Source organism: Astatotilapia calliptera, chromosome 2 (assembly GCF_964374335.1).
Source record: "Astatotilapia calliptera chromosome 2, fAstCal68.1, whole genome shotgun sequence".
NCBI classification, from domain to species: Eukaryota; Metazoa; Chordata; class Actinopteri; order Cichliformes; family Cichlidae; genus Astatotilapia; species Astatotilapia calliptera.
In genome coordinates this window covers 15,761,352-15,787,195 of record NC_137423.1, presented here as the reverse complement: position 1 = coordinate 15,787,195, position 25,844 = coordinate 15,761,352, and the positions used below count along the sequence as shown (strand labels likewise).

The following is a 25,844-nucleotide window of genomic DNA, read 5'->3' as shown; positions in this document are numbered from 1 at the left end:
ACTATTGATTGAGATACTGTACATAATTTGCAGTATTTGCCTGACACATTACCTCAATTAAAGCGTTCATCTTTTTTTATTTTATCTCTAGCTAACATAAGGTAGTATTTGGTTTCAGGACACTCATGTAGCATAAACTCAGCTTAAAAGGATAACTTTCAAGTTATGCTCCAATTTGGTGAATGAAATTTTCACGACAAAAGTTGCAGAACATGAGTCCAAAATGCAGAATCTAGGTGATATCATCATAGCTAAATCCATCTTCTTTTATATAAAAATTCTAATTTGCTGAAGAGTCAAATGAGCTGATGATTTTTTCAACAGTATAGAAAACAATACAGTAATGTGTCCAAAGTCTTTACTGGTACTGTAGGTATACTCCACTCAGCACCATAAAGGCCTAAAGCTCACACTCTTGCAAAGTATGCATTTGCACACACACATTTTTAAATGCACTTTTCTCACGAATGGGAATCATATCTTCTCATTAGGGATGGCATTTCCTGAGAGCAGCCAGACTTATAAACCACCCCTGGTATTGTAATTGGCAAGCAGCAGCTGAATTGTGGCTAACTTATTTGGGTGACAGCTGACAGTAAATCATTTGCTAAAATGGAACCACTGATTTGCAGATATTTTTTACTTAACCCTCTGAGGTATAAGCCATCATCAGAGATGACCCAAACCCAAACTCTAAGCTATCAGGGGACAAACATAATTTTAACTGATACACATCCGACATTGTTTGCTTTTTCTTGTCTTTAAGTTGCAAAGATTGGGGTTTGGGGGTCATCACTGATAACAATTTAAACCTTACGGGTTAATATGACGTTCCACAAGACCTACCACTCAGCAGTAATGAGGAGAGGCAGGCATAAAACATGAGTAGAGGCCACACTCTATTTACAAATGAGCACCAATCATTTTGTTTCTATGACCACACTGCATGTTTACCTCTTATCAAAAATGTGCTCTGTTTAGCAGAAGTTCCATGTCAGTTCCATTTGTGAGCTCTCTGCGCTGTAACACTGTCACGGTAAGGAGCAGGGTCCCTGACGTAGAAGTGCCATCTGTTACATGAGGGGGAATTATGCTAATCACTTACTGCTACACGACAGGAGTCCTGAAGAGAGGAGAGAGGTGGAAATGAGATGGAGGGATAAAGAAAAGTGAGTGTTCAATGAAAGTGACAGGAAGGGAGAGGGAGAGTGAATAGAAGACAGCAAGTGATAAAGGCGTTGAAAAATGGGTGAGGCGTGATATGAGCAGATGATGAGAACAAATTATGTTCTGAAATATAACACATTTAGGGAGGTTTTACCCCCCTCCCCCAAGTTCATTTTACAACATAATTCAAGGCTCCTTAGCTATTTTAAGCTTGTATTTTTTTAACTTCTGCCTTAACCAAATTACTAGTCTAATCAATTCAGTGGCTCCACAGCTCTACAGTACGCAATTTTGAGTACAAGAAGTCTAGAAAACAATACCACATCTACTGCGAGACCAGAGGTACATTTCTAAATTCTGCATTACTGATGGCATTAAGTCGGAAGTCAGATGTGCTATTGAATGTTTTCTGTAGATTCTGAGCTCCATCAACATAAAATGAAAGTATAACAATTTAGATTTGTTTTACTAATTAGAATACTATGTGGTTTCATCATTAAGAGCTTTGTAAAACTGACAGATTTGGCAAGCTTCTGCAAATGGAGACAGTTCATGATGTCAAACTCATTTTACGTCATGGGCCACAAGCAGCTAATTTTGATCTTAAGTGGGCTGGACCAGTGAAAATCCTCTGCCAGTATAAAGAAGTTTAACAGAAAGTACAGACATTCTGTACTTTAGTAAAAGTTACTCCAGTAAAAGTGGAAGTACTGATTTAACTACTTCAGTAAATGTGAAAAAGTTCAGGTTCTGAAATGTAGTCAAAGTGAGAAAGTGGCCTTTGGAGGCCACAGTAATTCTTGGGCTATTTCAAAGCCTGTGACTCACTCATAATCAGTTTCTGTCTTCAAAGTAACTTGGGTGCATCAAAATGGTGTATAAATGCAGAAAAAAGGAATTGATATCAGTCTGCTATCAATTTACGAATGCAAATTACATAGCCTTTGTGTGATAATACAGTGTTTATATGACAAGACACAATTCCTGTCTGCTGAAAATCTGTCACCATCAAAACTGTGCAAATCTGCTACTTTAAACAAGAATTTACATTAAAAACTTATATCCAGAGTCCAGCCAGAATCTCCTTGACTTGAAACAGTAATTGAGAAATTCCTCCACAAACAGTGATGTAGTTTCTGCAGGATAGATTCATTAAACTTCCTCTTATGTAGAAATACAACCAAAATATAGCAAGTTGACGACCAGCTGAGTTGAGTCTCCTACTGCAAAGACACATGCTGCAAACAAGTTGAGCTCAGAGCTGCAGACTGACTCAGATGTGACGAATCTGTTTGCTTTCAGAAATCAGAGGGACAATTATTTGCAAACCAGACAAACAGGCAGACTACAGAGTAGATACTGTATGTGTCTGTGAGTGACTCTGAGTGGACTGCAGTACTTGTTTGGATTATTTGCCTCCTAACAGACAACCTTAAAAATTGCCTTGCAATCAAACTGAGGGTAATGCACACTCAATCACCTTGTCACGACAACTACTTGCAATTAGTTGCCAAATGCAAGGAAAATTTTGTGCAATCAGTGCACAACTGAGGTTGACGTCATATTTTTATTCTAGTGGGACTGAGCCATTTGCAAATACAGGTTTCCCTACAGTATGTCAAATAGTGAGTACCACTCTGGTGTGGCAAATCATTTCAGAATCTGGAAACATTGTGAAGCAAATTTATGGCCCAGCAGGGGTAGCATGTTCACAGTCCGCTGCTAATCCAGGGATGCAGTCTACCTGCAGAGAGCTCTGTTGTCACAGACTGTAGCCCAGTCTGTGGGCTACTCTTCTGTCTTTTAGCAAGTCTTATTGTTATAAGCAGTGTTGGGGAGTAACGGAATACATGTACCGCCGTTACATATTTAAAATACAAAATATGAGTAACTGTATTCCGTTACAGTTACAGTTTAAAAGGGTGGTATTTAGAATACAGTCACTTTGTTGAAATAAAGGGATTACACGGCAGTCTTTTCTTGTTTCATATGTTAGGCTATGCCCTCTCTATTTTTTGTAATTCCACACCGGTGGAAACCCAAACAAAACACGCATTAAGAGGCTCAAATGCCCGTGTCTCAATCTCGAGTCTCATAATGACGTGAAGAAATATTTTTTTAAATGATTTAATATGAAGGCAATAGCAGAGTGTTACAGGCATAGCCCTAAAGAATGGAGCCTCATGGGCAGTGTAGTCCGTGCTGCAGGGAGAATGGACTGACATACACGTAATGTATCTATGAGCGAGGGAGGGAGAAAAAGGAACGCGAATGGAAAAGTACGAGTTGTCATCGAGCAGAAACGGGAGCTGGAAGCATGTAAATATAATAATAACCACTGCAGCCAAAAAAGAGTGCCTGACGAGCCCAGTTGTAAGTAAGCTATTAAGACTCAACTGTACACTGTGTTCCTGTTTTCCTCCTAAACAATAAGTTCCGCTGGAGCAGCCTTTCAACGCCTCTCTGTCTCTCGCCAGCAAAGTTGACCAAGACAGCAAAGTAAAGCTAGTTTTCGGCTACGCCCAACACGGAAACCGACGTGTTAGCCAGAGGTCCCTTTACTAAGGTTCGGAGCCGCGGACCTATTTTATATACGCGTGGAATAGTTTTCTATACGAGATCGCTGCAAAAAGTGCAGCCTTACCTAATGTCCACCCTACTGTTACTCATTTTATATTAAGATTTAAAAATCTAGTTGCTATTGAGTAGCCTGCGAGTAGTAATGAATCACACAGGAACAGGACATTCATAAGTTGTAAAAAAGCATGATAACATATTAAGTAATCCAAAGTATTCAGAATACGTTACTCTCATTGAGTAACGTAACAGAATACATTACAAAATACATTTTGGGGCATGTATTCTGTAATCTGTAGTGGAATACATTTCAAAAGCAACCTTCCCAACACTGGTTATAACATACAAAGAACTGAAGTGACACTTCGTGTTAAAAAAAAAAGAAAATTCTGCACTGTCTGTCAAATACTCTATTTGTTTCTTTGAAGTTTTTTACGTAGTTCTTCAGTACCTGCCACTCGCTTCTCTAATCCAGCCCATTTGTCCAACAAGCAGCATTTAGCAGGCACATATGAAGTTGCCATATTTCAGGTGGTAGAGCAGTTCACCTACTAACTGGAAGGTTGGTGGTTCAATTCCAGTCTGCATGCCAAGCATCCTTGGGCAAGACACTAACCCCATGTTGCTCTTCCACCGTAGTATGAATGTCAGATAGGAAGCACTTAGAAACAGTGTAGGAAAAAAAGTGCTTGTGCTTTGAGTGCTCAGATACAGTAGAAAAGTGCTACGCAAAATCCAGTCCATGTGCCATCTACTTCCAGTGACATGGACACATTTGTGGGACAATGAATTGCACTTATTAGTTTCTTATCATTGCTTTGAAACAACTGAGAACCTATCAAACCCAGACCTCTCTTTCTTGAAATTTAAAACATTTAACTTTCAGTGCAGAGCATTTTCATTTAAAAAGTAATGTAGAACTTCAAGCTCTGCAGGAAAACGTTTTCATGGTTTTTCAGGAAAATAATGACAAAGGGAAGGCCCAAATGAATAGACAGACTAGTTCCCCGTGGATAGCAAGCCTTTGAGAGAGAGCAGCAGGAGTAAGAGGAAAGGAAGTAGAGGAGAGGGGAGCACATAGGAAACCAAGGAGCAATGAAGAAGAAGGGAATCACATTTTTGAGATGGGAAAAACAATTGGCGGGGGTTAAATTGGAGGGTTTACTGCATGTTGGGAGGCTAGAGCTAGTGAAGCATACAAAGTGACTCGGTTGTCTGCTGGATCATCCTTACCTACCTAAGTCTGTGTGCTTACTTCCTAATAAAATTCTAAGCACCCTTGACTGTAGTTTAGTTTTCTAATACCCAAAATATGCTTAGGATGTATATATATATATATATATATATATATATATATATATAGCGGTGCTGCTACCCTTAACGTGTCTTCCTCCCGAGTTGTCCTATCAGCTTCATAAACATTTGATCTCCAATTGATCAAGCCTCTTTAAGAGTGAGGCTGACGCCAGCCTCCCGCCATCTTTTACATATAAAATGGTAAATGGCCTGTATTTGAATGGCGCTTTACTAGCCCTAAGGACCCCAAAGTGCTTTACACATCCAGTCATCCACCCATTCACACACACATTCACACACTGGTGATGGCAAGCTACATTGTAGCCACAGCCACCCTGGGGCGCACTGACAGAGGCGAGGCGCCACCACTATCTGGTCACCCTCTGATCAGGTAGTGGAAGAGAAATTGAAAAAATCACACTGAACAGTTTCAGCAGTTATTTCACGAGTTGGTAATCACTGGTTGATCTTTGCAGTGGTTAAAACAGACTAATTGTGAAAATGTTGTCCAAATTTTTGTTTACAAAATTGTAAATCATAGATGTGACTCAGTAAAATCTTAAATCTAAAAATAGTTTGCATCATGTCAATTTTTTAGATTTTAAATGTGGAAAACTGTGGAAAAATGAACAATATGCTGGATAAAAAAATAGGAGCTTGTTCTTTCAAAGATGTGCTGTAGTTATGTCAAACACATGATTATATATTATACTGCAGAGATATTAGCTAAATTAGGATGCTAGTTCGCAAGTACGAGTCTATCCAAACTTTCAATATTCAAGAGGTGATAATAGGTCACTGTACTGTGCAGTCTGCCCTCAATCCAAAATGAAAGGCAGAAAAGGTCATGCTTTTCAGAGATCTTTTTTTGTTTGTTTGTTTGTTATATAGTCTGTGATTCTTACCTCTTGCTTGTCAGTGGCAACCTTTGAAGAACAAGACATTTGGTGGCTGGAGTTAGTTTAAACCCATTGTTTCTTTCTCCAGCCATTAGCATCAGGTTTAAACTACAGGCCTGTAGTCACTAGCCTATAAACCACCCCTGGTATTGTTTTCCTGCACTAAATTTGAGAACGCACACTAGTGCCTGGCTAAAGCTTAGCAGTTAGCTAGCACTTAGCAGCTAATAGCAGCACCGCTGTACAAAGCATTACAAAATAACACATTTTATTTCAGTGTCCACATTTCTCTGCCTCAGTCTGCAGCTTCCCCTCCTCAGCTCTCATCTGATTCTGCTAGAACATCTGCTAAAGCAGAATCATTGGTACACATTGGACTTTTGTTACCTGGAGGTTCTTGTACCAGGGCCAGTCTGGAAATGCTAATAAAATGCACCCCCCGGGTATTTTAAGAAGGTCACAGAGTGTGGCACAGGAGCGAAGAATAGTTGTGAATTGAACATATTAGAAAAATTTACCACACTATTTATATATCTGAATAAAACAAATGTGGAAAATAATGTTACACGTAGGCCACTGTGACTAGATTGAACCATTGTTGTTGTTACCTGTCAAGACATCAAAGCACCATTATGTTTACTCATTTCATCACCGTCAGTGGCTTGAATAACAATTAATGGTCAATATGGTCTTTTTTTTGTCAGAAGGTTAGTGGTGCTGTATATAATGGTGGTTGGTAGCCTCGAAAGCACAGTTGCTGTACCCTTGAGGGGCAGTACTAAGTACACCTTTGCCATTTGTACCTACATTAATGTAATGAACAATAACTCATTTTAATTCATTTATATATTCCTGCTTTGGACTACGGGGGGCAGCTGGAGCAACCAGTGAAAAACTATCATGCAAAAGGGCAAAAGAGGTCTCAAGATTTGAACCCAAGATCTTATGTGAGCCAACCAAGCTAACCACTCCATCCCACTAAAAAGCATGAATGTATATAGGAAATATTTTAAAATCAAAAGGAAAGGTTGCAAATGTGTACCTTTTACTGCTTTTATTCGAGGGTTTTTTTGTTTTGTCTATGCTGTCTATGCTGATGTCTATGCTGTAACTGTAAAATTCTACATCTTAGAGTCTCTACATGCTGTGTAAAATGCAGAAGAAGAAAATTGGCAAAACTGGAATAAGACCTAAAAAAGTATTAAAGTGTAAGAAAAGATGCAAAGGTTGTAGACAATGCTAAAACAGGAAGAAAAAGAAGCGACTCACTGTTTGGGAGTCTGTGTTTGAAGCCATAGTTCAGGCACTAACTATTTGGTAGTGAGTCCAGGTGGAGCCATAACTCTGGAAACCAGTCTCTCAATGGAAGAATAATACTTTACTCAATGCTATGAGTGCCTGTGTGTGTGTGTGTGTGTGACAGTTTCTGCCCATATATCTGATTTATATGCCATATTATATTGTGTAACCTCATAACTACATTACACGTTATTTAGCCAACACTGTTGCCTCTGTCATTGGTATTTAAAGCATCGTCTCTCTGTGTGTGTGTTTGTGTATTGTGTGTGTGTGTGTGTGTGTGTGTGTGGGAGGGGGGGGGGCTTATTATGTAACATCTGCCTTCCTCCAAAGGCCACACTGCTGGAGCATTTCACTTTGAAATGGAGACAAGTGATTTGCTCTTTTGTGAACTGTAAAAAAACAACTCCTTTTTTTGACCCCACTAGCAGGGAAATATCATATCCTTGATGTTGTCTTTGCAGACTTCTGCTTTTAAGTCTGATCTTTAAAGCCAGATTTATTTCAAAGTCAAATACAATATAGTAGAACTCATGTACTGTAGCTACCTACTGTACAATATATCCCTAAGGTTACGATATTGTGGCTTTAAAATGTCACCCTCAAGGTCGGGCTATGGGAGGTAAGAAAGCATGAGATTGTGAAAGGGATGGCTTAGCAAGTCCATAACAGTGGCCATATGTGTCATGATCATGGCCCATGGTCTCCATAAAATCATTACTGCGTTTGTTTTTCAGCATGGTATTGGTCACCTGCAACTCATAGTCCTTCAGACAGCAATATCATTGTAAGAATACAATACGGTACTGTAAGTAGGTAAATTAGATGTTGTGTTTGCTACAAAGATCACCTCTGTGTATTGAGGACACTGGAATCCATATTTGTATGGGTACCATGGTGTGCATGAAATTTCACAAGCATATTTTGTCTATTATTTTTAAACTCTATGGATAAGGAAGAGCTACCAGTTGTCAATTTTAGACGAAGTTCAGAGCAGTGATACTGTTGTTCCTCATAAACTGACCCCATAGTTTAAGCTGTTATTAAGATCTGCTACTTCCCAAGCCCATAGTTTCTGCCAGAGTATCACATTGTATGCAAAGGAGCTTGCAAAGAAAAGCGCCTGGACTTCTTTAAGTTACTTGAAGACATTTCACCTCTCATCCGAGAAGCTTCTTCAGTTCTAAGGTCAAATGGTGGAGAGTCCCAGATATAAACCTAGTGGGAGTGTCCCCCCACAGAGGGACAAAAGGACCCCCTGATGATCCTCTAATCGCCTGAGCCAAGGTGTGAAACTGGGTGTGGGTCCCAATCAGCCAGAGTTTCGGGTGAGTTCATTGTGAAACCTGGCCTCCCCTTATAATGCGAATTCCTGAGATCAGATGGCCCAGGATGTGAGTGGGCGTTAAGGCGTCTGGGAACTACTTCAAGAAGTCCAGACGCTTTTCTTTGCAAGCTCCTTTGACTACGATGACCTGGATGACTGAGAACCTTCACAGACATCACATTGTATCATACTCTAGTATCATTCTCTGTAATCATCAGTGAAGACAGAGATAATGAGTTGAATGTTTTTTTTCAACAGATTCGACACTGCAGTGTCACCCCCCTACAGCGTCACCTGTAGTCAGCCTGAAATCCGGAGCCACACCGCTGTCTCTCTCTCCCTCTCCACATTGCACCGTTGCCCCTGTAAAAGGACCTCTCCCCACCTATCACGTTCCCTCACGACCAATGTTCCCTCTAAGCTGCGCGCGTGCGCAATTGCAAATCTAACCTGAATTGAAAATAAAATAAATACGTTAACAATTCTGTTTTGCAGTGTTAGTCAGTAAGTGACTGGCTGCTCCAGTATGGGATTAGAACGATGCCACCTTATCCCATAGTCCAGCCAATAATGCAATTCACATTCGTCTATATGCAGCTAATCAACGTTGTTCTGGCTCCTTAAGAGTCACCACTCACGTTATGTAGTGCTATACAAGTTCATGCAATCTTTATTCGTTTCTGGCACACTGTTCATTGCTACATTCAGTGCTACTTCTCGTTACTTCCTGTCTAACGGTGTGTTCACACCGAACGCGATGGACGCGAATAAAACGCCCCAAACGCCCCTAATTTGACGCGTGTACATTCGCGTCTCAACGCGTGTCCAAGAAAAATCCATCGCGCGTCAAAATATCATATTTTGACGCGCGTGAACCGGAAATGTGGGAGGAATGTGGGAGGGAGTTGTGCCAGACCTGGTTTTGCAAGATGGCAGCTATCAAGCTAGCGCTTGAAGAGAGAGTCTCCCTTCTCTATGTACTGTGGAGAGCAGAGCAGCAGCGTAAAAGACGTTTATACACTGCTAACATGGATGTGCTATGCTAACAGTGAATGCTGTCGGCGTTTAGTGATGGCATAGCACATCCATGTTAGCAGTGTATCGTGTATACACTGCTAACATGGATGTGCTATAACAGTGAATGCTGTCGGCGTGTATAAACTATCGTTTATACACTGCTAACATGGATGTGCTATGCTAACAGTGAATGCTGTCGGCGTTTACTGATGGCATAGCACATCCATGTTAGCAGTGTATCGTGTATACACTGCTAACATGGATGTGCTATGCTAACAGTGAATGCTCTCGGTGTTTACCGATAGCAAACTGGTACTGTTTATAATATTTCTAGTGATACTCAGATGGTCTCATCAAGTCCCGATTTAATTCGATTTATGCTGTTATCAGTGGTTGAATGATAGCATGGCTGTGGTGTCATAGGTATGCTCTCGGTGTTTGCTGATATCAAACTGGTATTAGGACCACTGTGGGTTAATCTTTGTAGTGATACACACTCCTTTTGTTTATTTATACCTGGTTTAATTTCTGGGATAGTTGAATATTTGTATATAATCACTGCAGACTGTTTTAGATTATATCAAAAATATATCATGTAATTATCCTTATAATTACAAAATGTTTTATGTAAGATTTATGTTTTGGAATTTGTAATTTTGGAATTTCAATAATGTATTTTGTAACTGCAGTACACATAATACACATTTTAAACAATTTTGTCCAGGTTCCTTGCCACCGGGGACTCCTTCAGGACCATCGCGTTCAGTTTTCGAGTCGGTGTGTCCACGGTGAGCCAGATCATCCCCCAGGTAGCGACGGCCATCTGGGACTGTCTAGTGGACGATTTCATGGCTGTGCCTTCAACTGAAGACTGGCGGTCCATCGCAGAGGGATTCCAGGAGCGCTGGAACTTCCCCCTCTGTTGTGGAGCTCTGGATGGGAAGCACGTCCAGACGAAGGCACCCCCCCAACTCAGGATCCATGTTCCACAACTACAAGGGAACTTTCTCCATTGTTCTCCTTGCGGTTGTGGATGCAGAGCATCGCTTCCGTGTCATTGATGTTGGGGGGTACGGGAGGACCAGCGACGGTGGTATTCTGGCCAACTCCACCTTTGGTCAGGCTCTTCGGGCTGGGACTCTCCATCTGCCTCCTGACCAGCCTCTACCTGGTGGAGAACACCGTGGAGCCCAGCCCCATGTCTTTGTGGCTGATGAAGCGTTCCCGCTGCGGCGTGAGCTCATGAGACCTTTCCCTGGACGCCTCCTCCCTTTAGAGAAGAGGATCTTTAACTATCGCCTTTCCAGGGCCAGGATGATAGTGGAGAGTGCCTTCGGTATCCTCTCCTCACAGTGGAGGTTGTATCGGCGTGCCATGGAGCTCCGTCCTGAAATTGCGGAGAAGTGTGTGAAGGCAACGTGTGTTCTCCACAATTTTCTGCGCTGTGTGGACGAGAGAGGGGCACCTGCTGTGAGGGGTGTGGCACCTGCTGTGGTGGAGCCGTTGCAAGGCCTGGGTCGTGTAGCAGCAAACAACTCCTCCAGAGAGGCTGTCCTGGTGAGGGAGAAGTTCATGGCCCACTTCTCGGCAGAGGGAGCTGTGTCTTGGCAACCAAAGGAGTAGCCTGTTTGAAGTCTGAGTGACTTCCCCACAACGGCTCTTTCAAGAGCCACCCACAAACCTCTAAAGAGTGTTCCTGTCTTTTTAAAATTTTCTTAATAAATGGATCTCTACTCCAAAATAACCTAACCTCTCTTTATTCTCTTAAGTAACTTGTCTTCACTATGTTCCTATAACCAGTGTGATGCAAAAGTTTGAGCAACCTTATTAATAGTCATTATTTTCCTGTATGAATCGGTTACAGTAAAAAATGTCAATTACATATATCATATAGGAGACACACACATTGATATACACTACATATTTATGTTATTTCTCTTTTTATGTGTTGCCAATATATGCACCTGCTTTATTTAGTGTAAAGTTATTGCACACTTTCTGTAAATCCAGTGAACTGCATTTCACTTCTCAAATATCACTGTGTGTGTCTCCTATATGATGTATTTAACTGACAATTTAAATTGTGACAAATAACGATTTGTACAGGACAATGATGGCTATTAACAAGGTTGCCCAAACTTTTGCATCCCACTGTATCAGTATATTTTGTCATTAGTATAATATGAAATAAATTCTACTTGTGTCAAGTCGGGTGCCAATATTTGCTGTGTAGTAGAACAGAGACATTTGTCATTATAAATGTTTATTTGATAAAATATATAAATTCAGTAACAAAAACATAAATATATGAAATTTAACTATTTACAGAGAGACAGGAATAAAAAGGACCCAGCTTGGAGTGGAAGAGCCTCAGGGGAGAAGGAGGAGAAGAATAAGAACATTGTTTCTGCCCTGGAGAGCTGCTGCCTCATCAGAAAACTACTGATCATTAGGGTCCAATGTTTCCAAATTTAGCACAGCTGTGCTGTTGTCAAAAACTAATTTATGAATTTGGAATTTCACGAATTCTCGTGTCTGAGGCGGCATGCTCTCCAGAGCAGGAACAAGGCCGAGGAGGAAATACTCTGTTGCAGACGGGCGTGGCCTCTTTAGGGACTCCAGGATAGCCAGCTCCACCGCCGATGGACCATCCTGGGACCCTTCCCTCGACCGCCTTCGAGCTCTCCTCCTCTGTGGGCCTGTAAAAAACAGAACAAAACACCACAAAGAAATGAGAAGGCTGCTACTAGATTGTCATTTTCAAAATTGAAAAAAACCAGGATATGAACAGATTGGTTGTAGATATTTAGTAAAGGTGATCACAAGGGAATCCAAGCAAGTAAAAAGCTATCAGTGCTTGATGTTCATACCTGTGGGTGCAGCAGCAGGAGTGGAGGGACCAGGGACTGGGGAGTCAGGAGAAGCAACAGGGGAGGACTCTGCTGCATGATAACTTGACTCTATCAAGACAATATTAAATGTTAACAGGTTGAAGACAATAGTCATAGAGAATATTATATTATTATATACTTATTATTATATACAGTGGTCTCCCATTTATTGCAGCACATGAACAGTAGTCACAGTTCTCACAAGTTGATTCTCAAAGTGCAAACCTTTGTCGATTTTAAAACGTAAAAGTATTATGCCACGCTTTTTCTCCGTCTGCGGCGCCACTTTTGTGCGCCTTTTTTGCTCCCGGTGCAGGTGTCTATTTCCGAATGAGGGTCATAGTTATGAGTGTTTTTGTGCTGTTTTTTTCTATTTGAAGTGATGGTTATCAAAACCAAACATGATAAGTTTGGCAAGCGCAGGAGACACGACACGGAGGAGATTTGTCATTTGGGCTGCAGAATGCAATGCGCATCGTTGAAAGCTGTACGGTGCAATAAAAAAAATCAGCGAAAAGGCGAGGCAGTGACGGATGAACAGCGGGACTACTTTATACTGTTTATTAATAAACAAAATATATTCCTGTATGACAACACGCATAAATTAACTGCCTACATTAATTAATTGTAAACATACCTTCTGACTGACACTCCCCTGCTGCCTCTTCGGGCTGTCCCTGGTCCTCGGGGGAGAAGTTCTCCACGGTCCGCACCATATTACCGCTGGTCTCCCGCGGGGTGAGGAAGGGGTCCAGAAACCCCATGACCGCGAAGAACTTCCATCTCCTCCCCGATCCTGCTGCAGACCCACTCCTCTTCTCCTTCTCTGACCTCTTCTCCTTATTATACGTGTCCCTGAGGCTCTTCCACTTTCTCCTGCAGATGTCCTCTGAATAAACGCATTATCTGGTTAGCGGAAAGGTATTTGTACAACAGTGGGAAAATCGCGGGACAGTAGGCGCGCTTGCTAGCTTTTGCACGGCTTCATCGGGTCAGTCTGAAAATTAAAAAGAAGAAGGAATGAACTTACCAGGTTGCCCGATCTCCTCACTTATATGTCTCCAAGCTAGGTCCTTTTTATTCCTGTCTCGGTAGAAATAGGAGCTGGCATCGTATAGCTCGGGGTGGTTAGCCACGGCGCTGATCAGCTTTTCCTCCATACTGAATGAAGAATGAAGGGCTTTGGCTGGATCTGCCCCTTTGACCTAGGTCAGAGCCACGTCACCAGGCTCCTGATTGGTTGTCGCGGCGCGATTTGACGCTGGAGTTCAGATTTTTCCAACTCGAGCGGTAGACGCGAAACGCGCGTATGCACAAAGTGCAACACAAAAACTCACGCGCGTGGTTTTATTCGCGAGTCAAACGCGCCAGACGCGCTACACTGACGCGCGTTTCACGCGTTTTGGCGTTTTCGCGACGCAAATCTGCTTCCGAATTTTCGCGGGACCCGCAATCGCGCGTCATCGCGCCTTTCCATTGACTTTACATGTAAACCTGACGCTCTATTCGCATCCATCGCGTTCGGTGTGAACACACCGTAACGGGAGAAGGACAGTTTGCTACTCCTGTGCCTGCCTATGCTGCCTCTTAATCCAGCACAGTCTGTAAGTTAGCAGTAATGTTGTGTTTTACCGGTGAATGTTTAGCACTAACTGCCGTGTGTTGTTTGTGATATTTTGAGAAACTAAATTCACTCAATGATGTGCTTTATTAGTCATTAGCCTAGATGCTAATTAGCGCTAGCTAACCTCTAACGTTAGCTTGTTAGCTTGTTTCATTCTGCTTTGCTTTGCATAGTAACAGGTCATAGCATCTTCTAATTGTAAGAATGTTTGCTCACATGGGATATTTTGTGTTTGTTTACAGTTTTACCATTCATCCATTCATGTATTTCAACAAAGCCATGCTATGCATCCAATCAAATAAATCCACCAGAAAGGAACAACAGTGTGGTTTTTTTCTACATGGGATGATGGTTGTCTGTCTGCCTAGTTAAGTGGGAGGGCAGAATAGTAAAAAGACTGGCGAAATGGCTACTTCAGGAGGCAGTCTTCCAGACATCTGACCCAGACGCCACTATGCTGTCAGCAGAGGAGGAGCAGCTGGAGGTACGGTCCACCTGCTCTGGATCAACATCCAGATCCCGCAGCTCACTCGCCAAAGCAGCAGTCGAAGCATGGGCAAAGGCCGAAGCAGCACGCGCCAGAGCAGAGTTTACACGACAGGAGATTGAGGTGAAAATGAGGAAAGCAGAGTTAAGTGCTACATTAGAAGCACTAAAAGAAGAAAAGGAAGCAGAAGCTGCGCTCGCTGAAGCCAATGTATTTGAAGCAGCAATAGCAGAGGAGGTAAGCGGGGAAATGTGGTCATCTCGTGTGTCAGAAAAACAATATGGGGAATCACGACAGGGTCAAGAGAACTCACAACCAACACTGAACTCTCACGCTCTACTCCAGCTTCCAGCCTCAACCCAGTCATACAGACTAGAGAGTTATCTTGGATATTCTTCACCAGAGCATCGCAGAGAAGACTTGCCGGACCCCAAACACTTTACACCGATAAAACAATGTGACATCAGTCCAATCCCCGATCCAGCCACTTCACCTCAATATGTCCCACAGGTAAATCAACAGGACATCAAATATGAGATTGGCAGCCATCTGACACCAGCTGCTGATACCCAAGAAAAATGTGGCCAAAGGTATTTAAGTACCACACCGCAACCTATGAGCTTTTCCCCTTACACTCCACCTTTCCAGCCAACGCAATTCAACAACGGGAACAGTGACTTTGCTAATCTCGCTAAGTTTCTGGCAAAAAGAGAATTGGTGGCAGATGGTCTGACAAAGTTTACGGACAGAGCAGAGGACTACTGGACATGGGGAGCTTCTTTCTGTAACGCTGTTGAAGGGTTAAGCTTAAAGCCTAGCGAACAGTTAGATTTGCTGACCCGGTGGCTTGGAGAAGAGTCGTCTAAGCATGCCAAACGTATACGCTCTGTCCATCTCAACAATCCAGCACGTCGAGTTTGGAAACGGGCCTACGTCGAGTTTGGAAACGGCTACAAGAATGTTATGGCACCCCAGAGGCTATTGAGAAGTCGCTCCTTGACAGACTTGAACGCTTTCCTAGAGTGTCAAACAAGGACCCCCAGAATCTCAGAGAACTTGGCGACCTGCTTTCTGAAATTGATGCAGCCAAATCAGACGGCTCTTTACCTGGGCTAGTGTACAGGGAGTGCAGAATTATTAGGCAAGTTGTATTTTTGAGGAATAATTTTATTATTGAACAACAACCATGTTCTCAATGAACCCAAAAAACTCATTAATATCAAATCTGAATGTTTTTGGAAATAGTTTTTAGTTTGTTTTTAGTTTTAACTATTTTAGGGGGATATCTGTGTGTGCAGATGACTATTACTGTGCATAATTATTAGGCAACTTAACAAAAAACAAATATATACCCATTTCAATTATTTATTCTTACCAGTGAAACCAATATAACATCTCCACATTCACAAATATACATTTCTGACATTCAAAAACAAAACAAAAACAAATCAGCGACCAATATAGCCACCTTTCTTTGCAAGGACACTCAAAAGCCTGCCATCCATGGATTCTGTCAGTGTTTTGATCTGTTCACCGTCAACATTGCGTGCAGCAGCAACCACATCCTCCCAGACACTGTTCAGAGAGGTGTACTGTTTTCCCTCCTTGTAAATCTCACATTTGATGATGGACCACAGGTTCTCAATGGGGATCAGATCAGGTGAACAAGGTGGCCATGTCATTAGTTTTTCTTCTTTTATACCCTTTCTTGCCAGCCACGCTGTGGAGTACTTGGATGCGTGTGATGGAGCATTGTCCTGCATGAAAATCATGTTTTTCTTGAAGGATGCAGACTTTTTCCTGTACCACTGCTTGAAGAAGGTGTCTTCCAGAAACTGGCAGTAGGACTGGGAGTTGAGCTTGACTCCATCCTCAACCCGAAAAGGCCCCACAAGCTCATCTTTGATGATACCAGTCCAAACCAGTACTCCACCTCCACCTTGCTGGCGTCTGAGTCGGCCTGGAGCCCTCTGCCCTTTACCAATCCAGCCACGGGCCCATCCATCTGGCCCATCAAGACTCACTCTCATTTCATCAGTCCATAAAACCTTAGAAAAATCAGTCTTGAGATATTTCTTGGCCCAGTCTTGACGTTTCAGCTTGTGTGTCTTGTTCAGTGGTGGTCGTCTTTCAGCCTTTCTTACCTTGGCCATGTCTCTGAGTATTGCACACCTTGTGCTTTTGGGCACTCCAGTGATGTTGCAGCTCTGAAATATGGCCAAACTGGTGGCAAGTGGCATCTTGGCAGCTGCACGCTTGACTTTTCTCATTTCATGGGCAGATATTTTGCGCCTTGGTTTTTCCACACGCTTCTTGCGACCCTGTTGACTATTTTGAATGAAACGCTTGATTTTTCAATGATCACGCTTCAGAAGCTTTGCAATTTTGAGACTGCTGCATCCCTCTGCAAGATATCTCACTATTTTTGACTTTTCTGAGCCTGTCAAGGCCTTCTTTTGACCCATTTTGCCAAAGGAAAGGAAGTTGCCTAATAATTATGCACACCTGATATAGGGTGTTGATGTCATTAGACCACACCCCTTCTCATTACAGAGATGCACATCACCTAATATGCTTAATTGGTAGTAGACTTTCGAGCCTATACATCTTGGAGTAAGACAACATGCATGAAGAGGATGATGTGGACAAAATACTCATTTGCCTAATAATTCTGCACTCCCTGTATTTGGACACAACACGTGGCATTGCCCCGATAGTTGATAAGTTGCCAACAAATCTTCAAGACAGGTGGATGTCAGAGGGGACTAAATACAAGCAGAGACATGATGTATATTTCCCTCCATTCTCATTCTTCTGTCGATTCATACAAGATGAAGCGAAAATGAGAAATGACCCCAGTTTTAAGTCTACTGTATCAGATCCCACATCCTATCCAACAACTCACGACAACCACTGTACAAGATTTGTCAAGTCAAGACCACCTGTTGCCGTCCACAAAACAGAGGTAAACAAAACTCACAAACCAAGCTTAGGCAGCACGAGTGAGTTCACAAACAAACTGTGTCCCATCCACAAGAAACCGCACCCGTTAAAGAAGTGTAGAGGTTTCAGGGAAAAGACACTAGATGAGTGTAAGGCATACCTCAGAGAACACAACATCTGTTTTAGGTGCTGCGATTCCTCAGCTTACCAAGCTAAAGACTGTAAGGAAGAGATCACTTGCCTAGAGTACAACATCAACAAACACGTTGCAGTGCTGCATGCAGGTCCAGCTCCATGGACACAAAACACAAAAGCTCAAAACATTGCCCCAGACCAGGACAGGGAGGAGCATGGTGGGGAGAGTAGCTTAGACTTGGAGACTAGCTCAGCATGCACTCAAGTTTGTGGGGACGTTCCTGCTCCAAAATATTTCAAGCCTACATTTATCCAAAGGGGCATCCAGACAAAAAGGTCAAGGTTTACGCTATCATAGATGACCAGAGCAATAGGTCATTAGCGAAGTCAAATCTTTTCGACACCTTTGGCATCCCAATGAGCAACCTAGCGCCATACACACTTAAGACATGTACAGGGGTTTCCACTACAAATGGCCGCTTAGCTGAGAACCTCTTTATACAGTCTGTTGATGGCCAGTTCAGCTCTCCTCTGCCTTCTTTGCTCGAGTGTGACTCACTCCCAGACAACAAGAATGAAATCCCAACGCAAGAGATTGCCCTAGCCCATCAACACCTCAAACACCTAGCAGATCATATGCAGCCCCTAGACCCTGAGGCTGAGATTATGTTGCTGTTAGGCCGAGACATAATGCAAGTGCACAAAGTGTATGAACGAGTGAATGGACCAGTCAATGCTCCATTTGCCCAGAGACTTGCACTTGGGTGGGTTATTGTAGGTGATGTATGCCTAGGAGGAGCCCATAAGCCAGCCATCATAGGCACATACAGAACGAGTGTTCTAGAGAACGGGCGTCCAAGTCTCCTAACACCCTGTCAAAACAGCTTTCATGTCAAAGAGCAGTCACACAACAAATCCTGGGACACTCACAGTTCATGTCAAATAGGGAAACACATATTCCAGCAAAGTGAAAAGGACGAAGAGGACCAAGCCTTTCTGGAAATTATGGAAAGAGACTTTTACCAAGACGATGCAAATAGCTGGACAGCTCCACTTCCTTTCCGTACACCGAGAACCCGCCTCCCAAACAACAGAAACCAAGCACTCAGCCGCTTACAGTCGTTGCGCCGCACATTAAATAAACGCCCTAAGATGGAGAGACATTTTATGGATTTTATGCAGGGGTTGTTTGACAGGGATCACGCCGAACCAGCACCAGCTCTCGAAGAAGGAGAAGAATGCTGGTATCTGCCCTTCTTTGGCGTTTATCACCCGCAGAAGCCCGGGAATATCAGGGTGGTATTTGACTCAAGTGCTAAGTTTCAGGGAGTGTCCTTAAATGATGTGCTGCTCAAAGTTCCAAATATGAATAACAGTCTGATTGGGGTGCTCATCCGTTTCAGAGAAGAAACGGTGGCTGTCACAGCGGACATACAACAAATGTTCCACTGCTTTCAGGTGCGAGAAGACCACAGGAACTTCCTCCGGTTCCTTTGGTACCGCAACAATGACCCAAGAGAGCCAGTTGTCGAGTACAGAATGAAAGTGCACGTGTTCGGCAACGGCCCTTCCCCAGCGGTGGCAATTTTCGGTCTGAGAAAGGCAGCACACCTGTTCGACACACAGCACTATTCAGAGGCCAAACAGTTTGTTCAAAGACATTTCTATGTCGATGATGGACTCAAATCCCTCCCTACAGAGTCAGAGGCAATTAAGCTCCTCAAAGACACACAGGGGCTGCTCGCTGCGTCCAACCTGAGGCTCCACAAAATAGCTTCAAACAGCCCAAATGTCATGAAAGCATTCTCTACTGTAGACTTGGCAAGCGGGCTCAAGGACATAGATTTCAACACAGAGTTTCCTCCAATGCAGAGAAGCTTAGGAGTGTGTTGGGACATTGAAGGCGACACCTTCACATTCAGAGTCTCTCAAACCGAAAAGCCTTACACGAAAAGAGGTGTTCTGTCCACTATCAACAGCCTTTTTGACCCGCTGGGGTTTGCAGTGCCAGTGAGCATCAAGGGGAGGGCACTGTTGCGGGAGCTGACAAAAGAGACTTGTGGGTGGGATGAGACTCTTCCAGAGGGCATGTTCAAGGAGTGGACAGAATGGAAGAATGCTCTCAAACAACTCGAGCAAATCCGTATCCCGAGGCCATACCTCTCCTTCTCCTTTCTTGGTGCAAAGCACAGAGAAATCTGTGTCTTCTGTGATGCATCAACCCAGGCTATTGCAGCTGTGGCTTACCTGAAGTTAACGAACAAAAATGGTGAGACAGAGTTTGCGTTCATATTCGGGAAAGCCAAATTTGCCCCCAAGCCTGATCTTACCATTCCCAGGCTCGAGCTGTGTGCATCGGTGTTAGCGGTGGAAGTTGGGGAGCTAATCAGAGATGAAATGGACATTCAGATTAGGAACATGCGCTTCTTCTCCGACAGCAAAGTCGTTCTTGGCTATATCTACAATGAGGCAAGAAGATTTCATGTTTTCGTGAACAACCAGGTGCAACGCATCAGACGAGCAACAGTACCAACTCAGTGGGGCTATGTACCCTCGGTGCACAACCCGGCCGATCACGGATCCAGATCTCTACCTGCCGAAAAACTGTTATTCAGCACATGGTTGAAAGGGCCGGAGTTTCCCTTAAAGCCCTTACAGAGCAACTCATCAGATACATTCCAACTTCAAAACCCCGACTCAGACATTGAAGTTCGTCCCTTGATCACTGCCATCATTCAAACATCATGGCCCTGTTTAAAGACTGCAAACTTAGAATCTTTCTCCAGCTGGCAGTACCTTACCAGGGCAGTTGCACGTTTGGCACACATTGCACGCACCTTTAAGGTAAAGCAATCAGACGGACAATGTAAGGGATGGCATATATGTCATGAACTCACTACCTCAGATTTTGAGCAAGCAAGAGAGACGGTTATAAAAGCAGTCCAACAAGAAAGCTTCCCAGAGGAACTCAAACAAATAGAGTCAGGGAAGGACATCCCAAAGAAAAGCTTAAAGCTTTCTCCCTACCTTGACAAATCAGGCCTCCTGAGGCTTGGCGGACGCCTTCTTCATTCTGACCTTGAGTCCGCAGAAAAACACCCCTTGATTATGCCGCACAAACACCATGTAACTAACCTGTTAGTCCGCTATTACCATGAAAGCGTCAGGCACCAGGGGCGTCATCTTACAGAGGGTGCTTTAAGATCCGCAGGTTACTGGGTCTTAGGAGGTAAACGCCAGATTAGCAGCCTCATTTACTCATGCGTAGTTTGTCGCAAGCTAAGGGGAGTAACACAGTTCCAAAAAATGTCAGATCTTCCTGCAGAACGTCTTAGTGCTGAGCCTCCATTCTCTTACGTAGGCATAGATGTGTTCGGGCCACGGTCGGTTGCCTCTCGTCGTACTCAAATCAAATCAAATCACTTTTATTGTCACATCACATGTGCAGGTACATTGGTACAGCACATGTGAGTGAAATTCTTGTGTGCGAGCTTCACAAGCAACAGAGTTGTGCAAAATACAATAATGTAAACAAGCAAAATACAAGAATGGCTACATCTGAAACTAATAAATATATGTACAATATATAATAGTATATGCATTTCTGGATGTGTATACTAAATATTTTTCTACGTGTGTGTGTGTGTGTGTGTACACATATTTTACAAATTAAATAGAGTAAACAATAAATAAAATATATAAAATAAAATATACAAAGTGAGACATGTGCAAAACAGTGGCGTTACTGTACAGTACTCGGGGCGGACTTGCCAGCAGCAAACGATGGGCAATGATGTTCACCTGCATGAGCACAAGGGCAGTTCACCTTGAGATCATAGAGGGGATGGACACATCTAGCTTCATTAACGCTCTCCGCAGGTTCCTTTCAGTCAGAGGACCTGCAAAGCAATTGAGATCGGATTGTGGAACTAACTTCACAGGAGCCTCCAGGGAGCTAGGGTTTGACAAAAGGATTCCTTGTGACCCACGTGTTAAATCCTTCCTAAATTATCATGGATGTAGTTGGGTCTTCAACCCTCCCTACTCTTCTCGCATGGGGGGAAGTTGGGAGCGGATGATAGGAGTGGCACGTAAGATATTGGACTCCCAGTTCGCTCAACTTGGTTCCAGGCCCCTCACGCACGATGTCCTGACCACCTTCATGGCAGAGGTGGCTGCCATCATCAACGCATGGCCGCTGGTTCCAGTGTCAAGTGATCCCGATGTCCCGTGCATCCTTACTCCCGCCACACTCCTCACGCAAAAAGTTGGTGCACCTCCAACACCCTTAGGTGACTTCGGGGAGAAGGACCTCTACAGGCAACAGTGGAAAAGAGTTCAGAGTCTGGCCAACTCTTTCTGGCATCGCTGGCGTAAGGAGTACTTATCAACAGTGCAATGCCGCTGCAAGTGGCATTCCACCAAGCCAAACCTGCCGCAGGGGGATGTGGTCCTCCTGAAAGATCCTCTCGTGAAGAGAAATCAGTGGCCCATGGGGGTGATTGCAAAGGTTCATCCTAGTAGTGACGGACTTGTCAGGAAGGTAGAAGTCAAGGTGGTGAAAGTTGGTAAAGCCAAAGTTTACTTTAGGCCAGTCACAGACGTTGTTTTAGCAAAAATTTTATTTTTGACATTCTACCGGAAGTGCTACTTCTCATTACTTCCTGTCTAACGGGAGAAGGACAGTTTGCTACTCCTGTGCCTGCCTATGCTGCCTCTTAATCCAGCACAGTCTGTAAGTTGGCAGTAATGTTGTGTTTTACCGGTGAATGTTTAGCACTAACTGCCATGTGTTGTTTGTGATATTTTGAGAAAGTAAATTCACTCAATGATGTGCTTTATTAGTCATTAGCCTAGACACTAATTAGCGCTAGCTAACCTCTAACGTTAGCTTGTTAGCTTGTTTCGTTCTGCTTTGCTTTGCATAGTAACAGGTCATAGCATCTTCTAATTGTAAGAATGTTTGCTCACATGGGATATTTTGTGTTTGTTTACAGTTTTACCATTCATCCATTCATGTATTTCAACAAAGCCATGCTATGCATCCAATCAAATAAATCCACCAGAAAGGAATAACGGTGTGGTTTTTTTCTACATGGGATGATGGTTGTCTGTCTGCCTAGTTAAGTGCGAGGGCAGACTAAACGTCGTTGACAGGCTTTGACAGCGTCCTTATGTGCCGACACCGGTGTTTTAGCTAGCAAAGCGGTGTGGCTGATGTGGAGTGAAGCCACGTTAATGACAACGTGTACAACCATTGGAGATGTGAGCAGGACAGACGGAACAATTGACGTAAAAAGTGTGGACTTTATACCAGTTTTTAAATTGTGTTGATAGGCCACGTAAAACCAGAGCTATGATAAAAAATAAATGCAATGTTTGTTTGTTTTTTGTTTTTTTTTCCTGAATACTATCGTTGTTTATATTACTGCGGAAAGAAATGGTAAAAACTGCATATTATAAGGAAAATAAAGCACTCTCTACCTGTGAGCAAAAACAAAACCAGCCCCCCACCCCCCACCCCACCCCCACCCCTCCAGCCTTTCCGATTAGTGGAAGAATGTGCCATGTCGACCAATCAAAAAATGATATGGCAACATGGCATTTTAGGAGTGACAGCGGTGTTTTGAGATGTGAGAGATTTGCGACGTTTAGCGCAAATCTTGTGTAGTTAGTGTGTAGTGTAGTCAATAGTTTTGTTGTGTGTGTCAGAACAATGAGGCGACTCCTGAATGTTACAGGTGTTACAGGAGTGATACATCTGTTGTCAGGCGTGCAGGTATCAGGCTTGTGATGCTCTCCTTTATCTCATAGTGGACAGAAGTTCTTTTTTGGAGTGGCACAAATAATTTGTGCGGCATCAAATTTGATGCAGAACACCTGATTATTCTGTAAATCAGTTGTAAAAGTCAGAAAAGAAAAAAAAGAAATTTGTGTTTTCAAAATTGGAGTTCAAGTTATTTTTACTTCCAATAGTGTTAAAATACTACACAAGTCATGAACACGACTTTTTTTTTAATTTTCATTGTAAGTGGGCTTAAGCAGTTAATTAAAAGTAGTCTAACATAAATGTACATACTGTAATTTGATTATTTTAATAAACCATGTGACATGGATGGATTCGATGCTGGCGTGACCACAGTGCACACGTCTGCTGTTGCTCATAGTGGTCCAAGGGATCACTCATGGAGTTTGTGCGTTCGCTCAGACACATGAAAAATTTGAGGGAACATTGCTCACGACCAGGTTCAGAGACAAATGAGAAGATGCCATTAATGCAAGTCAGTTGGACCAAATGGGTTGAGTCCCCATGTCCTCAAGGCTTGTGCCCCCAGCTTTGCGCAGTCTTTCATAAACTGTTCATGTTGAGTCAGAGTCTGCAGAGAGTCCCAGTGCTGTGGAAAACATCATGCCTCGTCCCTGTACCAAAGATGCCACTTCCCAGTGGCCCTCACACAAGTCGCACTGACTTCCCATGTCGTAAAGACCAGCTCTGACCCATAGTCAGGCCACATCAGGATCCCCTTCTGTTTGCTTACCAGCCCCGCCTCGGAGCTGAGGATGTCATCATCTTCCTTCTCAATCGTGTCTACACCCATCTGGACCAGTCGGCGAGCTCTGTGAGGGTCATGTTTTTTTAAATTTTCGAGTGCATTCAATACCATCAGGCCCTTCTGGGTGATAAGCTGACAGCAATGCAGGTGGATGCCTTTCTTCTGTCCTGGATTGTTGATTACCTGACAGGAATACCACTATATGTGCATCTTCAACATTGTGTGTCTGACAAGGTGATCAGCAACACGGTGACACCACAAAGGACCGTCCTCTTCCCTTTCCTCTTCACCCTCTACACCACATAGCAGGAAGAAATCTAAAGTGTAAATGGCTATAGTCTCTGCTCACAATCAGCCAAATGCAGCACAAGTTAACAAAAGGTCTTTCACAGTACAAAAGGATAGTGACACAAAGCATAACACAAAAGGAACCCTAGAGTTTTACAAGGTAAATACACTCAACAAAAATATAAACGCAACACCTTTGTTACTGCTCCCATTCCCCATGGGATGGACGTAGAGACCTAAAATTCATTCCAGATACACAATATAACCATCCCTCCCAAACAGTGGTCACAAATCAGTCCAAATGTGTGGTAGTGGGCACATCTGCCATATTGAGATAATCCATCCCACCTCACAAGTGTGCCACATCAGGATGCTGATCTGACATCATGAGTAGTGCACAGGTGTACCTCAGACTGCCCACAACAAAAGGCCACCCTGGAATGTGCAGTTTTTTGCGCTATTGGGGGTCTGGGGACCCAGAACCGGTCAGTATCTGGTGTGACCACCATTTGCCTCATGCAGTGCAACACATCGTCGCATGGAGTCTATCAGATTGTCAATTGTGGCCTGTGGAATGTTGGTCCACTCCACTTCAATGGCTGTGCGAGGTTGTTGGATATTCGTGGGAACTGGTACACGCTGTCGTATACGCCGGTCAAGCACATCCCGAACATGCTCAATGGGTGACATGTCCGGTGAGTATGCTGGCCATGCAAGAACTGGGACATTCTCAGCTGCCATCTGCCCTGAACAATGTGAACCATGATTCATCCGTGAAGCGCACACCTCTCCAACATGCCAGACGCCATCGAATGTGAGCATTTGCCCACACAAGTCTGTTACGGCGACGAGCTGGAGTCAGGTCAAGACCCCGATGAGGACGACGGGCATGCAGTTGAGCGTCCCTGAGACGGTTTCTGACAGTTTGTGCAGAAATTGTTTGGTTGTGCAAACCAATTGTTCCAGCAGCTGTCTGGGTGGCTGGTCTCAGACGATCTTGGAGGTGAACCTGCTGGATGTGGAGGTCCTGGGCTGGTGTGGTTACACGAGGTCTGCGGTTGTGAGGCCGGTTGGATGTGCTGCCATATTCTCTGAAACGCCTGTGGAGACGGCTTATGGTTGAGAAATGAACATTCAATGCACGGGCGACAGATCTGGTTGACATTCCTGCTGTCAGCATGGCAATTGCACGCTCCCTCATTGCTTGTGGCATCTGTGGCATTTTGCTGTGAGACAAAACTGCACATTCCAGGGTGGCCTTTTGTTGTGGGCAGTCTGAGGTACACCTGTGCACTACTCATGATGTCAGATCAGCATCCTGATGTGGCACACCTGTGAGG

At 43.5% G+C, this 25,844-nt stretch overlaps 1 protein-coding gene and 1 long non-coding RNA gene across 2 annotated transcripts in view; one reads left to right on the top strand and one right to left on the bottom strand.

Moving 5' to 3' along the window:
- Positions 1 to 25,844, top strand: part of LOC145432427 (uncharacterized) — a 432,207-nt gene that overhangs the window by 319,463 nt on the left and 86,900 nt on the right. The window lies entirely within an intron of this gene.
- On the bottom strand, positions 11,904 to 13,535 carry LOC145420483 (uncharacterized). The gene is made up of 3 exons (XM_080289793.1): positions 13,111 to 13,535; positions 12,453 to 12,542; positions 11,904 to 12,281 (listed from the first exon to the last, which is right to left on the bottom strand). Exons 1-3 carry the CDS (start codon positions 13,235 to 13,237, stop codon positions 12,022 to 12,024), a joined length of 477 nt encoding a protein of 158 aa, XP_080145919.1. The 5' UTR covers positions 13,238 to 13,535; the 3' UTR covers positions 11,904 to 12,021.

What these genes read in the sequence shown, in the direction of transcription:
- LOC145420483 (XM_080289793.1), bottom strand. Translation starts at nt 13,237, where the DNA reads ATGGGGTTTCTGGACCCCTTCCTCACCCCGCGGGAGACCAGCGGTAAT. An exon ending in AGGGGAGTGTCAGTCAGAAG is followed by an intron (nt 12,543 to 13,110) that starts GTATGTTTACAA and finishes TTGTCTTGATAG; the next exon opens with AGTCAAGTTATCATGCAGCA. An exon ending in TCCTGCTGCTGCACCCACAG is followed by an intron (nt 12,282 to 12,452) that starts GTATGAACATCA and finishes TGTTTTTTACAG; the next exon opens with GCCCACAGAGGAGGAGAGCT.